The 21262-nt window shown below is 60.8% G+C and overlaps 1 protein-coding gene across 3 annotated transcripts; it reads right to left on the minus strand.

Moving 5' to 3' along the window:
• Positions 1–1259: 1259 nt before the first annotated feature.
• CHST1 (carbohydrate sulfotransferase 1) lies at positions 1260–21190 on the minus strand. Of its 3 annotated transcripts, none has more exons than XM_070487582.1 (4): positions 21169–21190; positions 5288–5411; positions 4553–4648; positions 1260–3386 (listed from the first exon to the last, which is right to left on the minus strand). In XM_070487582.1, exon 4 carries the CDS (start codon positions 3342–3344, stop codon positions 2109–2111), a length of 1236 nt encoding a protein of 411 aa, XP_070343683.1. In that variant the 5' UTR covers positions 3345–3386; positions 4553–4648; positions 5288–5411; positions 21169–21190; the 3' UTR covers positions 1260–2108. The 3 variants fall into 3 exon arrangements, with proteins under 3 accessions (XP_070343683.1, XP_070343680.1, XP_070343684.1); XM_070487579.1 differs by lacking the exon at positions 21169–21190 and adding an exon at positions 17217–17697; XM_070487583.1 differs by lacking the exon at positions 21169–21190 and adding an exon at positions 11040–11060.
• Between the last annotated feature and the right edge of the window lie 72 nt (positions 21191–21262).

Genomic DNA, 21262 nt, shown 5'->3' on the forward strand with positions numbered 1-21262 from the left:
AACTTAGAAGTTGGCTCCCTCACGACAGGCTGGAGAAGCAACTCCTGTGAACCGGAGTCCCCCTCACCAGGCCTGACAGAGACTTTTCCAAACCAGCCTACTGTTCTTGAAGGATGAGAGCGCAAATCATGCTGCCTCCCTTTTGCAGAAAAGAAACCTGAAGCCCAAGGAGATAAGCCTTTGACTCACTGGTCACTCTACTAGTCATGGCCACCCTGATAAAAGACTACATTTCCCAGCGTCCCTTGTGGCTAAATGTGGCCACGTGACCAGGTCCCAGCCAACGAGATGTGAGTGCAAGTGATGTCTGTAACTTTGGGGGTTTGCTCACAAATGGCAGAGCTGGGCCCTCCTTTCTCGTTTTTCTCCTTCCCACTGCCTGGTGAGCCACCTTGGACCATATAGTCAAGGGCAACGTCTTAGAATGATGGACCAGCAACAACACGGAAAGAGCCAGAGTCCCTGATATCCGGGCACACAACCTGGGAGCCACCCTATCAGCCTTGCGCAGCGTATGCTGCACACACTGTTCAGCGAGAATAAAACAAAATAGCCTCTCTTGATTAAGCTACTATTATCTAAGCTACGTGCTAGAGCCTCTGAATCTGTATCCTCCTGACTCACATAGCACAGCCCAGGACGGCGTTTCCTGAGGAAGTCCAGGACGATCGGGGGCTAATCCTAGGCATTCACATTGTCCCACGACCACAGAGCTGTGACCCATTTCCCAAGGACCAGCTGTCTTCTTGGAATAAGAGCTGGGGAAGCTGCTAGGAGGAAGCCACTGTATTGCCAAGGAAGTAAGCACACCTCGTATTCCACCAGTATAGACACTGGTACATTTGCGCTAGCTGTTAAAACACTGAAATACTTCCAGAACGGCTGAGATGCAGCCTCTGCCCTGAGAAACCCCACCCCTCGAATGTTCCCCCTCCCCCGCTATCCTGGCCCCAGACCCAGCAATGAAAGGGGTAAAACCTGGCACAGAAAGGGGCCACCAGGACCTCGTCCTGACCTCTGGACAGTGACTCAGCAAGACTTACCAGGTGTCGAAGATTTTGAACGTCACCGCTGGCTATAAGGTAATTGAAGGGAAATGACACCCTGAACTCAGCGTCAAGGGTGATGAGGGTGACACGAGCTCTGAAATCCAGAGACTTGTCATTGAATTCCTACCTCCACCTCCTTCTCTCTCTCCTCCCCAGAGCCAGAAACACCCCAACCCCAGCCAGGACCATTCAGAACGTGCCACGATCACATCCAGACGTTATTGCACTCTTTTATTTACAGAAAACACAGATAAAGCATTTCAATGTTCATTTAGCAAACCGATCCACTTTTTTTTTTTTTTTCTTTTTGGCACAAAGAAATATCACAGATGGATCCCAAGATCAATCAGAAACCCCTAAGATTTATCAGCCATCACTGGTCCAGGGGCAGCCACAAGACTCAGACAGACAGACAGCATCGCCACAGACTGGAGAAAATAAACAAGGTCCACATTCACCTCACAGTAAAAACCTGTGCGCCGACAGGCAAGGGCGGGCAGGAGGGGGCAGTTTCTCTGCTCCGAGGGGGGGGCGGTGGGCATTGGGGGCAGGAAGCCAGATGGGGAAGGATAGACACCATTCATAAATTACAGAGAAGTGGCCTTTGTGTTTTGAGCCTCTTGCGTTGCAGAAGTAACAGTGCAAAAACTACCATACCCTGACCACTTGTTCCAAAAGCTTCCGAAGTTGTGTGGTTTGGGGTGTCTCTCCTCGTGGGCGCCCGTGTGTGTCTGTGTGTGTGTGTGTGTATGTGTGAGTGTGGTGCTTGTAAACATTGTCACCATTCACACAGAGACCCAACGTCCGTGTGTCCGAATGGAGTGGGATGGGGGGCTGGACCCCACTTGCCGCCCCCTCTGGCGCAGTGATTCCTGTCCAGGACATAGTGCAAATTTCAGAGACAAAGAGAGGCAGAAGGGCGTGGGGAGTGGGCGGGGGGCAGGAAGGACACAAAGACAGGGGACGGGGAGGGAGGGGGAGATAAGGCAACAGTTAAAAACGGTCCATTTTATCAAAACCGACACGATGTGCCCCTCACCCCCACCCACGGAGCCCCCGTCACGAGAAAGGGCGGAAGTCCCGCTCCTCCACCAGACTGATGGAGGGGTCCTTGAGCTCCTGCTCCGAGGCGGCCATCCGGTAGCCCAGCTGCGCCAGCACCCGCTGGCAGGCGTTCTGGGCGAAGGCCACAATGTCATAGGACAGGCGGAAGCGCCAGTTCTCGGCCGTGGCCGCCGAGTTGCGCACGGTGCCGTATTTGTGCTTGCCCAAGGCGGGGTCCCCCTGCGTGTTGTTCTGGATCCAGCGGGCCACGTGGCTGTCCAGGGGGATGCCCAGGAAGCCATAGATCTCCTCGGTCTTCTTCATGGGGTTCCTGGCCAGGTCCTCGTAGCGCACCAGCATGTACTTGCCCTTGAGCCACGGCGGCCGGGTGAGGCCGGTGGACACGGAGTTGGAGAAGTCCTCGCACACGGTGGTCAGCTGCGTCACGTCCAGGTTGTAGGGTTTCCTCCCAGTGCCGTACCACAGTCGCCAGAGGCGGTACGTGTCGCGGAAGGTCTCGCTGCGGGAAGCCAGGATGCCACGCGGGTCGCGGACCAGCTGGATGACCTTGAGGTTGAGCCGGGGGTCCTCAACCAGGGCCCGCAGGTCGTTCACCTCGGGCACCCGCACGGTCTTGATGGCCACGTGGCTGCGCTCGCGACAGGCCTCGGCGGCCACGGTCAGGTTCAGCAGGCCGCACTTGCGCACGCAGTCGCCCTCCTCCAGCACCAGGTCGCCGGAGCCCGGAGGGTCGCACACGGGGCGCGAGCACAGCACCCGGCTGGCGCCGCGGCGGAAGATCCTGTCGGTGGTGTGGTTGACGGGCGGCGGCTTGATGTAGTTCTCCAGGAAGTAGAGGTCACAGTCGTACAGGCTCCGCAGGAGGTCGCGGCTGGCGCCCAGCATCACGCGCCGGTCGGCGGGGCTCTTGCCCTGGGTGAAGCGCGGGATGAGCGTGTTCTGCACGTGGTAGAGCGGCTCGAACAGGTAGAAGACGTCCAGGTGCTGGTTGAAGAGCTGGCCCACGAAGGAGGAGCCGCTGCGCGTGGTGGCCAAGATGAGGACGTGGGTCTTGCGGGAGAGGTTATAAGCGAAGGTGGGGCCCTCCTCGCAGAGCCGCTCGGCCAGGCCGGCCTCCGCCAGCCCGGGGCACGTGTGGAAGGACTTGGCGGTGAAGGTGCGGATGGCCGTGTACTGAATGGCGATGGAGGCCAGAGCAAGGAGGAGGACGGCCTTCCAGGAACATTGCATGGCTGGGCACCTTCATGGGGCTGCTTCTCCACCGCGCGAGGTCTGCGGGCAAAGGCGGGCAGCGTCAGGGGCAGCCAGGCGTGGGTGCCTCACACGGCCAGGGGCCCCGGCTTGCTCTCTTGGAAGAGCTGGCCTCCAGGGCCCACGGCTCCCAGCCCAGTGCTCCCACGGGCACCTAAGGCTAGGCAGCTTCTACACCAGACTTTACATTCTCTGGGAGCTTCTGGGGACTGAACAAACTTATCCCTCGAACCCCAGGGTTCAAGCTACAGACTGCTGTGGGGGCCTCCCATCGGGAGCCTGGAGTTCCTTCCTGGGGCCCCGAAATGCCCCGACTCCATACCTAGGAAACGACCGGTTCCTGGCTCAAGCCATTCCCCTGCCACTGCCTGTCACCCCTCCCGGCATCTTCTGGGGCCGCCTGCATCTTCTTCAACCCCTACGAGCTGGCACCCAGGTCCTCCATTCCCTTGCCCACCCCCAGGAGGAAGGAGAGCCCATGTCAGATGCCTCCTTCTGACCCAAGCCCCCCGCAGAAAGTGCCCTTGCGCACGGTGAGTGGGTGGGCTGCCAGCATCAGGTCATCCTTGCAGGCTGGGCCAGGAACGGTGGACACCCGTGTCACCTGGCCCCCAATTTATGGATGCAGGGGAGCAGTTTACCCCAGATGATGACTCCTGGGGCTCCCGGAGTCTCTAAGAGTCAGCTGGCCCGCAGCAGAGGTGGGGTCTGGGGCTGCTGAGAAGCATGACTTCTGAGGCCCCAGGCCCTCCAGGATTTGCTCCTGGCCTGGGGGAGGCGTCTAGGCCATGGGCGGATGACCCCACTGACAGCAGAGTGAACTGACTCCTCCAGGCCCCCCACCCCCACCAGGCCTCAAGAGCCTCCACCCGTAGGCCCTCAGCCCCTTCTGCCCACAGGGTGAGCTCGGGGACCCCCGTGTGATCCAGCAATGGCCCCAGAGAACTCAGGCAGGACAGAGAGAAGAGAAGGGAGTGGAACAGAAGGGGCCCCTCAAGGACTGGAGAAGGCGTGGGGGATGCGGAGGGCCCCAGGGCAGGGAACACGAAGGGTGCGCTTGGGGTCCAGGGCAAGGAGCCAACCTGAGCTTCTGGAAGTTGCCTCCAAGGGAGGCCAGCTCAGCATCCCGCCGTGGGGCAGGGCTGGGCTGTTCCACGGGCACATGCAGGGAGGGCTCCGCCACTCACCAAAGAGGGGCTGCTCGGAGCTGGGGGGTCCACAGCCACCACGTCTCCTGGCCGAGCCGCAGTCCCAGCCTGTGCAGCAGCCCTGTGGCTGGCAAACTGCAAAAAGATTGGGGGGCGGGGGTTCTGAGCGGGGGGGCTCCCAGTGCCTCCCCGCCCTTTCTCTCCTGTGTCCTGTGCCCCGCAGACTGCCCCCTAGGGCTGGCAAAGAGGGTTGCCTGCTCTCCCAGGTCTGTCACTGACCCATGGCTCCAAGTAACCCAGCGCCATCTTTGATCCCCTGGATCCGGCCCCCTGAGTCCTGGCCTGCACCCCACCCCCTCCACCCACCTCCCTCAACCCTACCCCTCTCCTCCCAGCAAGTCAACGTCCCTGTGCTCACACAGAACCCAGTGGGCAGGGAGCTAGCCATCCTGCAAGCCCAGCCGACCGAGAGCTGGTGCCCCACATGGGCAGCCACCCAGGGAGGCACTCCCCCCCGCCCCCCCGCCCACTGCAAAGAAACTCACTGGCCACAGACACCCCCAGGCCTGCCTAGCCCTGTTCAGCTCTGGCGGCCAGACAGACCCGACCAGACCCAGCGCCCGGCGCCCAGCAGCGGAACAGAGCATCAGACTCAAAGTTCCCCCAGAAAACTGGCCTGAGCACAGCCCCGATTGGTTCTGCATGTAAATCAACAGGGCAGCCTGGCCCTTCAAAGCCCAGCTTGTGCAGTGACTCCCCAGGAGGGGTGCTCACCCCAGGCCTCCAGGTGGAATCGGCGGCTCCGGCGACAGCGGCCCAGACGCAGAGGCCCTCGAGGAGGGACAGCCAGGGAGGGCGGTTCCACTTCCGACCACACTGGAGACAGGAGACCGGCTACCTGCAACTCAAAGTGGACGTGAACCAGGGAGCAGTCGCGACTGTGACGCACCCCGCAGGTTCTAAGCTGAAACACCAAGGCCGTAGCATGATTTGTTAGCATCCACGGACTGCTTCCGAAGTGCCAGCGAGGCCCCGTCCACATTAGCTCATTTCTTCCTCGCGAGAACTTGACGTGGACACCAGGATTCGCCCCATTTCGCAGGCGAGAAAGCTGAGGCACAGAGAGGCCAGGGACTCGCAGGAGCTCACGCGCCTGGTTGAACCCCATCTGGCAGGTCCCCAGAGGCACTCGTTCCCTCTCAGAGATTCGACCTCCTGTCCCTCCAGCTGACACGTACTCGGCCTTCAAACATGCATGCCATCAATGTCCCAGCCCATCTGTGAACGGGTGAGAGAGCGACCAGGCAGCAGAAGGGGACGGACAGCCGATTCCCGAGACTTGGAGCGTGTTCCTCCCCGCTTTTGTCTGGTCTTGCTGACCTGTCGGCTCAAGGCCAAGGGGGTGGACTTGCACCCTTTGTGATCATCCTTGCACATCCCGCCGTTTGGCATGACATCTTTGGGGGCGGGGTGAGCGGGTCCCCATTTCCCAAACCTCCAGCACCGCCTGCCTCAGCTCACCCAACGCTCCACACCGTGTTATTCCTTACAACCCCCTCTGGGAGACCAGGGTCCTCACTCCCATCGTTCAGACGGAGAAACTGAGGCTCCAAGACTAAGCAAATGGACATAAGCAGATAAGCAGCTGAGACTCAAATCCTTCTGGGTCAGACTCTTAGGCCAGTGCTCCGGCCCCTTCGCCATCTGCTTAGATGGAAAGAAACGGAGCTGAAGCAGGCTGCTTGCCTTGGGGGGGTGGGGCGGGTGGGTGCACAGAGGCTGGGCTGAGATGGCAGTGGGCCAGCTGAGGCTCCGGAGCTGAGAAGTCCTGTGTTAAGTATGAAACTCTGCTTGGTACCTATAGGAAGCAGTACCACGTCACCAGGTGGCAGTAAACAAGGGACGGGCACAGTCTAGATTTTTGGGAGCCTCCACTGTGATCAGAGAAAACCCGTAACTCTGACCGCACCCCATCCCACTCCTGTCTCACCCTGTGGCAGGACTGGATGAGGTGCCCAGACAAAATGGCTTCTCTCCATTAAATGCAGCTCCCCCGCCAAGTGCAGGCCCGGCCTGCCAACGGCCCCGAGACAAAGGTGAACACCTTTAAAGAACAGGCAGGGAAGGCCATCAATCACAGTGCTAGGTCATATTTTTAAGTTATTGGGGGCCCACTCTTTAGTTGCGACGCCATTTCATTCTGATGTCCCGCTTTGTGCTTGTTCACAAACACCTGTCACACAGCAGCAGGAGCCAGGCACCGTTCTAGCAATTACGAGAAAAATACTGTGAAGGAAGGCAAGCAGTGACTGGGCATTCGCGATCTTTCTCCCAGGCCTGTGCTCCCCTCACAGGCGTCAGCTCCCCTTGCCCCCACACCAAGCCTGTGAGGCTGCCCCGTCACATGCCCATTTCACAGATGGGGAAGCTGAGGCTCCGCAAGGTCAGGTAACTTTCCCAAGCTGACACCCTAGTAAGGGGCGAACCAGGATTCCAGCCCAGGCAGTGTGCTCTGAGTCCACGCTCGAAGCCACTCCCTGGCCACCACATTCAACTCCCTGGGGTCCCCGCCAAGGCAGGAAACAGGAGGCTTAAAGAGACTTCACCTAACTCTAGGATTCGGGTTCCCAAAACAATTCACCCAGGGTTTTCTTCAAAGAGGAGCATCTTCCAGGGAGGGGACCATTCAAGTTTCTCCCCCTCATTTCCCCTCCCCACCCCACTTGAGGCCAGGACTGGAAGCTGCTGCCTTCACTAATGAATCAGAAGGATGGGAAGCATCTCGATGTAATAAATCCCTAAGAAAGCGGATGCAGGTTCACAAAGTGCAGCCTGGGCACCGAGCAAGGACATGTGTCCACAGGCCCGGCCCGGGAGGGCACAGCCAGGGCATGGGAGCAGGAAGATGGAGGAAGTCAGGCCCTCCTAGAAATGCCCCCGCTCTCCTGCCAGCCTGGCAGAGCCAGGCTCGGGTCTGGCCAAGCGTCCTTGGTATGCTGGAGGCATCTGCCCTGGAAACCAGAGGCCCCGGGGCCAGGGCCCCCCTTCCCACCTTCCCAGGGGAGCTCTGGCCACTGCAAGGGACTCCTCAGTGCCCTTGTCCTCCAGCCAGACTGTGGGCCCACGGCCCCTCCCTGGGCTTCCGGCAGCCCTGGCGTGGCCTCCCTCCGCCTCTGGGTAGTCCAAATCCAGGCAGATTTTGGACAGGGGAGCCCAAAAGCTGTAACCTCTGCTGGAAGGCAGGGAAGCTGGTGTGCTCCACTCCCCAGAGAAGCGCCGGTCTCAGTGTCACTCGCCCTGCGATGGGGGCGCAGATCCGGGGTGAGCTGTAATTCACAGCTAAGAGCTCAAGCCAGGGAACCACGCCCCCAGGATTCTGGTCATTCACCAGCTGTGTCTGAGCCTCACTTTCCCCATCCATTAAATGGGTCTAACCATAGTAGTGGCAGTTGTAAGAATTGAAGGACTTAAAACTTAGTCAATGCCGGGCATATAGATGTGGCACAGCCCTGTGCCGGGACATGGGCTCTGGCGCCAGCTCCACTGATGGCCAGATTTCTTCCTCTCTCTGGGCTTCTGTTTTCTCACCTGCAAAATGGGGATCATTTTAAGAAGCTGTGTGAGGACTCAGTCAATATGGAGCGTGGATACAGGAGGCACTCAACAAACGTCGGTTCCTGTGAGCATCATTCAGTGTCTCGTTTGCTTTTTGTCTAGGGGAAGCACCTCAGGACAAGCCATCGCTGACTCTGACAGGCAGGCGGACTCTCCCGGACTCGGGACCCAGACCTCTGCCGTCGCCCCTTCGTCCCTCGCTCCTCTCCCAGCCGGAACTTTCTCCTGCGCGGGCTGAGCCGCCGCAGTGGCGGTCCTGCTGCCCTCTGGCGGCCACATCCCGTAGTGCGGCCTGAGCCCTGCGTCTCCGCCGTGTCCAGCTTGGGGGGGGGGGGGGGGCGGGGCTGCAGCCAGTGTGAGGCGGTGAGGGGCGACGTGCCACGCCCACCCGGGCTGCGGGCCCTGTTCTGTGCGCCCCCTCATCTTCACCCACACTCCAAGAGGCAGGAGCAACAGCAGCCTCGCCTCCGAGGGGCTCTCCCCTGGTCTCACCCCGCTCCGGCAGCGGAAGGCACCCTGAACTGATGTCACGGGCGGGAGCAGCCCACTGCCTCTGCCGGTCCCTGCTGGGTGACCTTGGACTCAACTCCTGGCCTCTCTGTGTCTCGACCCAGTGACTCGAAGGGCCTCCCAGGTCTGAGCAGTGGGTTTCTTTGCCCTCCGGAAGGCCCCATACTCCATTCCCAGAGTTAGGGCCACCCTCTCCGCAGGCCGGGGGACCCTCTTTTGGGAGTGGGAAGGCCTCAGTCATCTTCCAAGAAGACAGCAGAGTTGGGCAGCTCTGTGTACCAGCCCCCCCAGCCTGATCCGTGGCTGCCCCTCTGGGGGCCCAAGAACCAAGGGGGAGCCAGCTCTGCCAACTTCGCCCCCACCTCCTGCCCTGTGAAGTCGCACGCGACCCAGAGCTGTGGCGCTTGGCCTTTTCTGGGCTACAGACCCCTCGGAGAGACACCATCCCCCTTCCCAGAAAGATCCGTTTGTGCCCACAATGTTACACACGCGACTAGAAGGTTCCTGGACCTAAAGCCCACCCGCGGGCGCCCCACCTCTTCCTTAGAGCCCTCACCCCTTCTGCAGGAGCATTCTCCCCGCTCCCAGGATTGTCTTCTCCACGGACCATCTCAGAGAAGGCGCGCAGATGGGTATACGCTGACGTGGAGCCGTCACTCAAGATACGAAAAGCTGGAGCAGAAGACACACGTGCGATAGCGTACCACCACTTCTCACTTTGACAAGGCTGTGTGCGTGTGCATACGTGTGCGTGTGTATTTGAATCCATGCATAAACAGCCACTAAAAGAGCTGTACTGAACCGCTAACTAGATGCCCCAGTGGGGGGATCCAGGGGACTGTGATGGGGGCGGGGGGTGGCACAGTTTACACTGAGCATTTTGGTTCAGTTTATTAACTTTTGGGGACAGAGCGAAGCCACTCATGCAAGAACTGGAGGGGTGGCTGATGACACGGTGGGGCAATGAAAATCAGTGCTGGTCCTTCACTGTGCCTCCTATTCTGTCCCCAGGGCACGGCCAGCCAGCAACCCTCCCCCGCTGCCAAGGCGCCAGAATTGGGCTCTGTCTGCTCAGGTGGGCCACAAAGGACGGCGGGCGCCCGGGGCTGCCGAGACAGGGCAGGAGCTGAAAAAGAACGAGACCTCAAAAGGGAGCCTGGGGTTGTGGGGAGCAGCTGAGGCCTGAGTCCAGGAAAAGACTCCCCTCCCAGCTTTTTCTCCCTAAAAACAGTTTGTAAAGCCCTGGGGAGACAGGGAGAGCAGGGGGAAAAAACTGAACATCGTAATTCTGACCAGACTCAGGAGCCAGGAGGGAGGGGCCCCGAGGCTCTGGGGTCCCAGGAACTGGAGCAAGGGGCAGAGGAAACTGGACGGCAAGGAGGAGCTGGCACACAGGCCTCTGGGATGGAGACTGCAGAAAGGAAATGCTTAATCCCTGAGTCTGCAGTAGCCAGAGGTGATCCACCATAGATGTTTGTTTAGTTAAGGCGAAAACATGTAAAACAGCCAGGTTTTTTTCTTCCTAAGGAAAATGAGGCAATGAAAACGAGGCAAAGGGAAAACAAGGGTATGAAAGTCTGAAAGAACTAGGGGCCAGGTCAGGGTACAAGAGCCAAGTCACTTCTGGGCTATACATACAGGTCAGAGCTACCTGGCTGCCAATGGGAAAAGGGAAACACTTCATTACACGTTTCATAGGATCCACGAGATGAAGATTAAAGCTTCTGCTCAAGAGATACCCGGTTATTCCTGATACTGAATCCAGCACAAGATTTCTCCTGAGGGGACCCCTAGAGACAGCAATTGGCTCGCCAACTTTTCCCCATCAGTAGAGCTGCTCGGCTGCCCCTTAAGAGCTCTGGTGTCTCTAGACTGACCAGAGCAGGTCACTCCACTGTCCACACATGATGACCCTTGAGAAGTTACCCACAGGCGTGCGAGAAGGCAGGCTGGGTGGTGGTTGGGCGCCCCGGCTGTGGGGCCAGCCCGGCCTGCGCTCGCACCTGCCTGCTGTTGCTTTGTGGCTCTGAGACCTTGAGCAAGGCTCTCGCCCCTGCAGGCCTCAGTTGTCCATATCTATGAAATGGGAACAACGGTCACAGGACCTTTCAAATATCTGGGATGTGAGACTGAAAGCAGAGAAAGCTGGGCACAGAGGGGTACTCATGAATTAGGAACGGTGAGTGTGACTTTTGGGGGCTACTTAACCCACAAACAGCCAATGGCAGCCTGGAAACGTTTCAGGGAGTTGAAACAGATGCCACGGCCTCCCCCTTTGAAGCACCCACAGACTGTGTGGTTGGGCTGCAGACACCCACCGTTCTGCCCTGGGCCCAGTCGGTCGGTGGGGTCCCGGCCCCCCTGAGGAAAGTTCTCCCCAGCGGTGGGGAGAATGACTGACCTCTGGCCCAAGGCCCCAGTGTGCCCGGCTCCTCATGGGGCGAGATGAGTCAGAAGGGCTCCCTGTCTCAGGCCGGTCCTACTACAGCCTGGCCTGCGGTAGGCGGGACCCTTCTGCCCCGACACTGGGCGGAAAGGCCCCGGTTTCCTGTCCCCCCCCCCTCCCCAGCAGCCACAGCCAGAGTCGGAATAGTACCGAGGCCCCACCCCCTGGATACCGGGCTTCAGCCCATCCTCCGGGCTTCAAGGATGGGAAACCGCCAGCAGGAGCGAAAGCACAGGCAGCTGCTGCTGGAGGGGCTGGGACAGGAGCCGTCTGTCCCTGGAGCTGGAGTCTTCAGGGTCGGGCCACCTGCTCAAGGCCCAGCCAGCTCCCGGGGCTGAGGGAGGGCTGGGTCGGGGGAGGCGCACCTGAGCCTTGGGGCTATAACATGCGATGGTGGGGGCTGCAAGAGCGATACCCACAGATGGTGGCGTCCCGGCTCCCATCAAGTGGGTGCTCACGCCGGTACCACTGCCGTCTCTCACAGATGAGCAGAGAGGCTGGGGCCAGCAAGGGAACTCGTCTGAGCATGCGCAGCTAGTCCGTGGTGGGGCCAGGGTTCAAGCTCAGCTCTGAGGACCCCCAAGCCCTGGCCGTGACCATAGAACTTAAGCCCTCAGGCCGCATGAGAGCAAGTGTCACCAGCACCTGGTGACGAGAGGGTAGGGACAGGCAGTGCCAGTGCCAAGGTGGCCACCAGGATCCCAGCACGCACTGGTGACAGACACCCTTGGCCTCGGCAGTCCCCTCAACCAGACATGGGCTCGTCCAACAAACACCGATTGACCAGCTCCAAGATCAGGCCTCTGGGGTATCAGCTGGAGGGATGGGGCTGCCTGGGGTCCTTCCTGGCTGGTTCCAAGGCACACCAAAAGGGTCTGTGCCATCTCACTACCTCCCAGGGGATTCTCTGTCCCCAGCTGAATGACACAAAGGAAGATAATCACAAAGACCGAAAGAGGTAACGGGTGTGGGCACAGCTGGTGCAGCGTCACATCTGGTAGGCAGCAGCCGAAACGCCCTGCTGCCCACTCTGGGGCTCCAGGTCTGGTCAGGCAAGCAGAGGGACGAGTAAGCGGTTTCCCGGTCAAGGAGCCCAGGAATGCCCAAACCCTGTGCAGCCAAGAGGACACCAAAGGAGGTCTTTATTACCACCTGACCTGAAATGGTCTGGAATAGGGCATAAGGTTTGGGATCAAGGCCCAGAGAAGGCCTCTGTGTTCCTTAAGCCCAGAACTTACCGCCAGCTCACAGCTGGTCGCAAGGATGCCGGCACGGCTCAACCTGTCCCTCCTCTGTCTCCTGGCTGAGAACTGAAGGAGAGCCACCCATTGGTAACATGACAACTGGAGGAGCATTTCTGCCCCACATCAAGTGGGACCTCCGTAAGGGACACAATGGCGGCTGCTCCCTGAGGATCCGTGTCACGGGGAAGGGCCCAAGGCTCACCGGGGTTAAGTGACCTGCTCCCACAGCTGTGAGGTCGCAGGGAGTGGAAGCAGACTGAGGCTCTGAGCATTGTGGGGGGGTGCATGTGGCGCGAGGGCCTCCCCTCGCCAGAGTTCTCCCTAAAGCGCCCCTTCCTTCCCCTGCCGCCCCTCCCCATGAGCTCTCCAGACCCTGTACTTTCACCTTAAGTGGTCAGGAGCAATGTAGCAGAGGGTGAGACCCAGACCTTGGGGCCTTGGCAGCCTTACCCTCTCTGAGCCCCAGGTGCCCAGGGAAGGAGATCACGTCCCCCTCCCGGGCAGGTGAGGGGCTTCAATGAGACCTCGCACATTACACGCTTAGCATAGTGCCTGGTACAAGGCCGTGATCACTCAATGATACCTTCAGGAGGTCGGCGTCAGACTGTCATCTTCACCTGCCTGCAGACTCCCTGAGGGAGAGCACCAGGCCCTCCCTCCGCCCACCCCCCACCCCCGGTGCCCACCTTGGAGCCCCCAGCGCACTGCAGGGGCTCGGCGGGCAAGAAACCACTGGTTGCCCCCAGGAGAGACCCCAAGAAGGGAAGGGTTGTGCGTTCCCCATGCCGGAGGAGGAGCCGAGTAGCCCTGACGATGCGGGCCACGGCCTTCCCGCTCCAGTCGGGAGCAAACACAAAGAGGGGCTTTCCAAACATTTAGGAAACACAGGAACTCTGTGCCCCACACGGCCCCATGGGGATTTATAAAGAACAAATCATGCTTGACAAACTTGATAGCTTTCCTGATAGAATTACAAGACTGGAAGATGAAGGAAACACAAGCACGGTAATATATCTTGATTTTTAGCAAAGCATTTGATACAGCGCCTCGAGTAATCTTACAAAATTAATTCAAACAGACTTGGCCCTAAGCACTTGTCACAGGGCGGGAAGCAGGAGGGGGCCAGACCCCCAGGGTCCACATGGAGGAGGCAAGCCCAGGGGCAAGGGGCCGAGGAATAAGCCTGGGAGGGGCGCGGTGCTGCCAAGACCCCGCTCTGGGTCAGATCTTATCTAACGTCTTCATTAATGATCCTGAGAGAAGGAGTAAACAGTCCGCTAATGAAATTTGCAGAGGATATTAAATTGGAAGGTGGTGTGAACACCAATGAGGACAGCAAAGCGGTCCAGAGAGACCTGGGGGAGCAGCTTGGCAGGAGTTAAAAGCGGGGGGATGTGTGGGGTGGGGGGAGTGCTGGGCAGCATCTGGAACTACCTGGAGAGCCAGAGAAGCAGAAAGGGCATCCCCAGGGCTGGCGTGGAGCTGGGAGTGGCCACGGCTAGCCTGGGTTCTGGCCAAACAGGCAAACCCAAGAATCTCGGTTTTTCCATCTGTGAAATAGAAGAGCCGGCAGACGTGGAGGATGCCTTGCAGCTCTGACAGCTGGCAGTGATGGGGGCAGGGGGGCGTGCCTTTGGGGAGCTTGAAGCTGAAGTTCACCTTACCAGAGGGGAGGAAGGAGACAGTGACACGACGAGGAGGGGTTATCCTCTCCTCTTTCCAGGCCAGGGAGGGGAGGGCGATGGAAGAGAAAGGCTGGTGAGGGAGCCTGGCTGAGCCATCACTGGTGCCCCAAATGTCCCCGAGCCACCTGCCCAGAGCAGGTGCTCCTGGGATAAACAGCAGCGGCCAGGCCCTCTCCCAGCCGGCTGGGCAGTAACACATCGCCTGGAGGCTCGGGCTGGAGCCCCGAGCCAGTCCAGACTGGTAGGGTGTGCTGGGAACACTGCAGCCATAGCCGTTCACTCTCAAAGCAGGAGGGAGGTGGGGGGCAGGGTCCGTTATCTTTCTGGAGAGTTCCTGAACCCTCTGGCGGATCCTCAGGAGGGAGATGCAGCCCCAGCCAGGTGAACAAGCCTCCCCGGGATCAGAGACAGATGCCCCACCCAATCCCTTCTCTGTCCCCCCAGAGCCTGGACCTCTCCTGCCCCTCTCCCTCTGGCCTGATCCCTAGGGGGCTGAGGCAGAAAGCGGCCCATCCATCTGGACTCAGAGGATTTGGTCCCACAAGGCTCCCCGGCAGGTGGGGTCTGAACAGCAGCCAGGACTCCCCAGCACGGTGCTGGGCCCTCCACAACCCAAGTAAATGCTCTGCGGGAGGAAGAAATGGATGGCTGGTTCCCAGCTGGGGGTGCACCGGGGCTGCTGGGCGAGGCTCTCGAAGCAAGAGGCCAGCCCTGCCAGATGTCAAGACCACCCGCCGGGGCAAAGAGGACGGATCCAGGTGAACGCACAAGCGGGGGGAGTTCCTCCCAACCGCCTGAATTAATTAGTGAATTTGACACTTATTGAACACTTACTACGGCTCATTCTGAGTGTGTCCCTCATATTAACGCATTTCACGACAACCCTCCGAGGCAGGTGCTCTTACTTCCCCCACTTCACAGAGAAGGAAACTGAGGCATAGCATGAGCCTTGGCACCTAGCCAGAAGGCCCCCAGAGAGGTGGCAGCCTGCCAAGAGCCTCAGGGGGAGCAGAGCGGCTCCTGATGGGGGGGCCCCAGTGGGTGGGCAGAGGCAGTTCCTCCTGTAGGGGCCTGAGAGCCTCACCCAGCCCCTCCCTGCCCCCCTGGAAGGGAGTTGGTCCAACTCCTCCAGACTTGTGGAGCCCAGTCTTACTCTGCGCTCCCCGTCTCCCCCCACACCGCCGCGCTACACCGAGTCCTCTGAACAAGTCTGTTTCCATGGAAACCATACAGTGACTCAGGGCTTCGGGACCTTCTCTGAACCAAATGATGAATATCAAATGCTCGCTCCCCACACCAATGCAGAGTGAGTTGGAAAAGTAGAGAGGGACCCTCAGGGGGCAAGGGAGGGAGTCAGGGGTGTGGGCAAGGGGAACCGACAGGGGCACAAGCCTGCCCCCGCCAGCCCCATGAGAGCCTGGCAGCCAACACACGCCCCAATATCAGCACCGTCAGCACCCCCTTTCCTCTGGAACGAGGGCCCTGTGGGCGAGGGGGAGACAGGTGGGGGACTCCCATCCCTCTTCATGGGGGCCTGCACAGGGCAGGGGGCCTGAGGGGCCAGGCAGGAGGGCAGCTGTCCGCGAGAGGAGCTCGCCTTCAGGAAAAGCGCTGCAATCCTCAGCAAAGAGGGAAATTTGGATTTGGGGGGAAATGCGTCTGCTCTGAGATGAGGAGGCCGGGTGTGAAGTGTCTGTGCCAGGAGGGGGCGTGGCCATGATTTCAAAGCCCCAGCAGGTCTGGGGGGTCATTAGTAGAGACTTCCTCTCACCTGCCCCCCACCCCCCACCCTGGCCTGGCCTAGGGCGGCTCACCTGCCAGGATGGGGCCAGCAACAGGAAAATGAAAGTTTGCAGTGCCAGGCTCCTGGCCTCCTCAGGGGGCTGAGGCCCAAGGGCAAACCCGCCCCCTCTTGTCCCTGGCAGCTCCCTGAAGACCCAGGAGGGAGGGGAAGAGAATAGGCTGGAGGCTTGATACCTCCCTGGTGAGTCCACTGTGTGAGTCATGACGGTGAGAGCACTTGGAAAAAGAAACAGGGTCATCCTGGAGCCTGGGAGTGTCCCCCGCTGCTGAGAAGTGGAGCCTGGGACCTGCCAGCCCCACCTCAAGGGGCTGAGGAACCCCAGAAGGCAGGTCCCTGCTCCCCCGGCCCCCTCCTGGCCTCTTACACCTCCTGGTTCCTCTGGCTTCCCAGCCAGGGTGCCTGCCTCCTGCCCCCAATCGTAGGTCCCCTCTGCCCCCTGCCCCTATCAGCCCTCGAAGGATGCTGGGCTCCGCGTCTGTCCTTAACTGGACATCCACCTGCCCACCTCCAGCCACCTCTCCCTCAACGTCTAAGCTCATCCTCTGCACCTGGGCTCCCCAGGGGCCCGTCCTCGGAGCCTCCTGCTTGGCTTGGGAGCAGTTTGAAGTCCACCGGGAGGAAACCCGCACTAGAGGCGGGGAACCTGCCCCTGGGGAAGGGGAGGCCCGCGTGGGCGCAAGGAGCACCCTGTGGCATCGCATGGCAGGCCAAGGTGCCAACCTAGGACGACCCTGAGGCCTTACCTTTTAACCCCTAGCTCCCCGGCCAGGGCTACCTGGGGCTGTAACTGTGAAAGCAAACATTGGGTTCCTGGAGCCTGGGAGGGCTGCTCCCGGGGTCCGACCCTGAGAAGAGCAGGAGGGTGCTCCTGGCTTCCCGTGGGGAGCTCTTGCACCATCCGGTGGCCCGGGCCCCGCGGGGGCCCAGCTCATCGCAGAGCGGTCGGTGCGGTCGCGGGGCCGGGGCTGGGAGCAGGAAGAGAGGACAGCCTCCTGCCTCTGGGGGCAGCCCTGGCTGGGAAAGTTGGTGCAGCCGTGGGGACCTCGGGGTCTCGAGGCGCCTCGGCAGCCCCGAACGGGGCCGGCTGTGGGACGCTGAGCCCAGGGCAGCCCCTGAGCGCACTCCGCGGCGGAGGGGAACAGGGCGCCTTGGGGCCGCCGCGCGTCCCAAGTTTGCTGCCCTCCCCGGATGGGGGTGGGGAGGGCTGGGGTGATCGCGGCGTTCACCCGCCACCAGCCCGGGAGCCCCTTCCTGAGCCCAACACGCTGCTGCGCTCCCCCCGCCCCACAGCGCGGGTAGCGACTGTCCCCGAGCGGAGGGGCGTCTCCCACCGCGCCCGCGCCCCTCCCGTGGCTGCGGCGAGTGTCGGCTCCCGCCCGTCCCGGGGCCCGGCCGATACCTGGTCGGGGGCGCACCGGGAGCCGCTGCAGCGCCCAGCGCCGGCTCCATCCTCGGTCTGGAGTCAGGCTCGCCGGGGGCCGGCGGGCGGCGGCGGCGGCGGCGGCATCCTCCGCCTCCCGCGCCCTCCTCCTCGGCCTCCTTCCTCCCTCCTCTTCCACCGCCTCCGCGCGCCCTCACGGGCCCCTCTTCATGGCCCGGGGGCGCGAGCCCGGGGCGGCTCGGCCGGCGGAGAGCGCTCTCCGGGGCAGACGCGGGACCGGGGCCGGGGGCGCGAGGGCCAGGGGCGCCGGGCCAGGGGCCGGGACCCAGAGCGCCGCAGCCCCGGGCGCCGGCGGAGAGCAGCAGCCGCAGGCGCCGGAGCCTCACCGAGCGCCCGCCCCGCGCCCGCCTCGCGTCCCGAGCCCAGCGCAGCGGCGGCGGCGGCGGCGGCTAAAGCGCCGAGCGAGCGGCGGGCGCTGCGGTCCCGGCTCCACCCCCCAAAGCCGCCCGCCCCTCGGCTGCCGCCCGCCCCTTCCCTCCCCACCCCTCCCGCGGCCCGCGCCGCCCCGCCGCCTCCCGCTCCCGGAGCCTCGAGCGCTCCGGACGCCCCCACTCCTGTGCCACCCGCCCCCGGCGGGAGCCACACCACCACCCCGGCTTCGGGGAGGCCGGCGGGCGAGGGCGCAGGCTGCCCCCTGGCACCTCTTCCCGTACCCTCCCAACCCCCCCAACTGAGGGCGCTCCCCGAGAGCCTTCCGCTTGAGCGCCCCCTCCTCCAGAAGTCCGGCTGGAGCCCCAGCCTGGCCCGGGCCCAGCTGTCCTCTGCCCCTTCCCCAGCCAGCGCAACGGAGGGACTCCAGAACCCAGAAGGAGAGCCAACAGCGTTTCGGTGCCAATACCCCAACACCCCCCCAGCCCATCCCCCCTTTGCTCCTCGAGTGTGGAAATGAATCACTTGCCCCCGCTCCAGGTGTGCCTCTTGGGCAAGGTCAAGGGGCGGCTTAGGGGGACGTTAGAGTGGGCTTGCTGGCAGACCGTCTTCCAGGCCAGTGCTCCACCCCGCCCACCCCCGCCCGCCAGACCGCCGCTGGCGCTCCTCGGTGGAAATGTGGAGCCTCTGCCGCCCTTCTGTAGGGGAAACCCGCCGGCGGACTGAGCAGCTCAGTCCTTCATTTTTTGCACAAATATTGACTGAGAGTCTCCCGCAGGCCGGGCTGCACGGGCACCGGGGACTCGTTGGCGACAAGACAAACGGACCCCTGGCCTCTCAGAGTGGAGTGGAGGAGAAGCTGGGTAAACAGCAGAGAATCCCATGTGACCACTGGCCCCTGGGCTGGAGAGGATGGCAGGGATTCCAGCTCTGCCGCCGCTCTGCCTGTGCCAGGGCTGGCCACCAGGGAGGCCTGCTGCCTTGTCTGGAGAGGGGTGTGCGGTTGGGCCGGCTCATCCCCCGGTGCTCCTCAGCTGACCAGGCAATTATCTTCTCAGACCAGGAAAGGCAGGCAGCTTCCATCTCCACCTGTCTCTGAATCTCTGATTTCCCGTTACAGCCTCTCCATCACTCCTGACAGGGGCCGGAGAGGCTGGAGGACTTGAAAGCTCCAGGCACCCTGGGAAAGCCTCCTCGCCTGGGTGTAGAAAGCTTCACCCACACCACAGACAGTGTGGTAGAGTGGCTGGCTCCGGAGCTGCCTGGTCAGAGCCTGCCATGTATTTGCTGTGTGACTTTGTGTGAGGGATGCAGCCTCTTGGCGCCTCAGTCTCCTCACCTGGAAGATGAAACACCCGACGGTAAGATGCACAGAAGCACTCAGCACACTGTCTGGCACATGGTAAGTGCTTAATAATTGCACAGTGTTGTTGCTGTTGTTGGCTGGTTGGGGTTCAGGGTAGCTGGGAATGGACATTCACTTCCTCACCCAGAGGAGAATGTGGCCTCTGTGATTCTCTGGGGACTTGGGACCCAGATCATAAGTATCTCTCTCCGCCCAGAACCAGATGGTATGAACCCCTTGCCCCCTGGGTCTCGCCAGACCAAATGGTCGTTTATCTTGGTGACAACTGCAAATTCGTAATTATAAACCCCACCACCACCACCTGCCTCGAGCCCTGCAGCAGATCCCCAGCAAACGGAGTACCATCCCGTGTGGTCGCAGATCACCTTCGAGCATCTTCCTGCCGCAGAGGCGGCCCAGCCTCAGCCCTGCCAGCCCGGCACCCAGCGGGGCCAGGAGGGCAGCGCCAGCCCCGTCCTGGCTTCAAGGTGACCAGGTCTGTTTCCTCGCTTGCCCCCCAAGGGGTGGCAGCGCTCTGGGCTGCCTAACAAGAGTGCTGACCTTCTGGAAGCAAGGACTGCGTGTTCCCCAGTCCCGCTGTCCCTCCGTGGGAAATGCACCCCCACCAGCCCAGAGCTGAGCCAGCAGAAGCTTCCCTTCCACCCCGAGCTAATCCTCGGCAAGTCTTCCGCTGACAGAGTCAGGGTTTCGAGGGCGCCTTCTCCATCTCGCAGTCTCAGATCCAGCGCCTCATTTTTCAAATTCTGGTGTATTTAGGGTGGAGAGGAGGGAAATGTACAACAGGCTGACATGAAAAGATCGGTGCGGTTGCAATGTAAAGACGGAGTGGAATTTGGGATTTTTTTTTGAAGAACATTTAATCTCTAAAAATAGACAAAAGACCTGGTGTCTCAGGAACACCAGGTTTCTGTTTCCGGTTTCCTGGCATCTGCCAGGTGACAAGCCAGTGTTTTGTGAGCACCTACTCTGTGCACCGCACTGTAGCAAGGGCTGGAGGGGAGCCAGAGGAGGGAGAAGACAGAAGCAGAGGCCTTTGCTCAGGGAAATGGGATCCCACACAACGAAGCAGCCAAGAACAGTTGCCACGAATGTGATGGAGGACAAAATACGTAGCCTTGGAAGTCAGAGGAAGATGGAGCCTCAGAGGGTCGATCAGGGAGGGCTTCCTGGAGGAGGAGGTCGTTAACTGAGGCTTCAGGGATGGATAGGGTGGAAAAAGGCAATGGAGCAAGAGAGCCTGTGGGAGGAAGCAGCCGCCAGATGGAGCTTATTTGTGGGGTGAGAGGAAGATTAACATTCATGGCTGCTGTTTGAGGTCTCACCCTGTGCCGGGCTCTGTGCTGTTTGCTTTGTGTGGGTTATTTTGTTCCGCCTCCAGAGCAGCCTTGCAAAGGAGATAGTACCATTCCCATTTTACAGACAGGCAAACTGAGAAGCCGTGAGGCTCGGCAGCTCGCCCATGTTTGCAGAGCTGGGGAGCAGTGGACCTGGGACTTGAGCAACGCACTAACCACTCCACTGGGCCACGTTCCGCCAGCCTGACTCAGGGGGGTGCCTGCTGGGAGGAGATCCAGGGGGCCACAGAGGGCAGTGGCGGGACGCAGGGCCTTCAGAAGCCCCCCGCGAGAGGACTGTCCTGAAATAGAGCCCAGGCCGCTGGGGCTCTAAAATGAGGCGCGCCATCTTTCCCCCCAGCATGTGGGTCTCTGGGGCATTTGGAAATTGGTTAAGGGACTTGGGGTCTCAAGATTTTGGCTTTTTAATATCTGTCACCTGTCCATGTGGTGGCGGCCTGCGCCACCCACCTTGTTATTTCAGTCTGTTCTCGGAGATTGATGGCCCGGACTTTGATTTAAGATCTGCCGCCGCGATCCTCAATTTCCCGTCTCACGGGAGCCGCTGACAAGGCAGCGAGCACTCGGAGGATGGCTCCTGGCTACTCCCGACTTCAGGTCTGAGAGCCCACAGCACCTGCAGAGAAAGCTCCCAACAGCAAAGCCAGGGCAGAGGTGGCCAGGCCAGTGGACCCGTCCTCCGGAGCCTCAGGTTCCCCACAGATGATATGAAAGGGGTGTGGCTAAGGAGGTCAATTCAATGATAGAGTTGGGAGAGCTGAACCAACTCCCTCATTTCATAGATGAGCAAACAGAGGCCCAGAGAGGTTAAGTGACTTACCCCAGGCCACACAGGAACTGAGTTGAGGCTTCAGCTGCGTCTCCAGCTTCTTGAGAGAAGGGTCTCTTGCATACCTCTTATCCCCCAATTCTGC

The sequence above is a fragment of the Equus asinus genome, chromosome 17 (assembly GCF_041296235.1).
Source record: "Equus asinus isolate D_3611 breed Donkey chromosome 17, EquAss-T2T_v2, whole genome shotgun sequence".
In the NCBI taxonomy this organism is placed as follows: domain Eukaryota; kingdom Metazoa; phylum Chordata; class Mammalia; order Perissodactyla; family Equidae; genus Equus; species Equus asinus.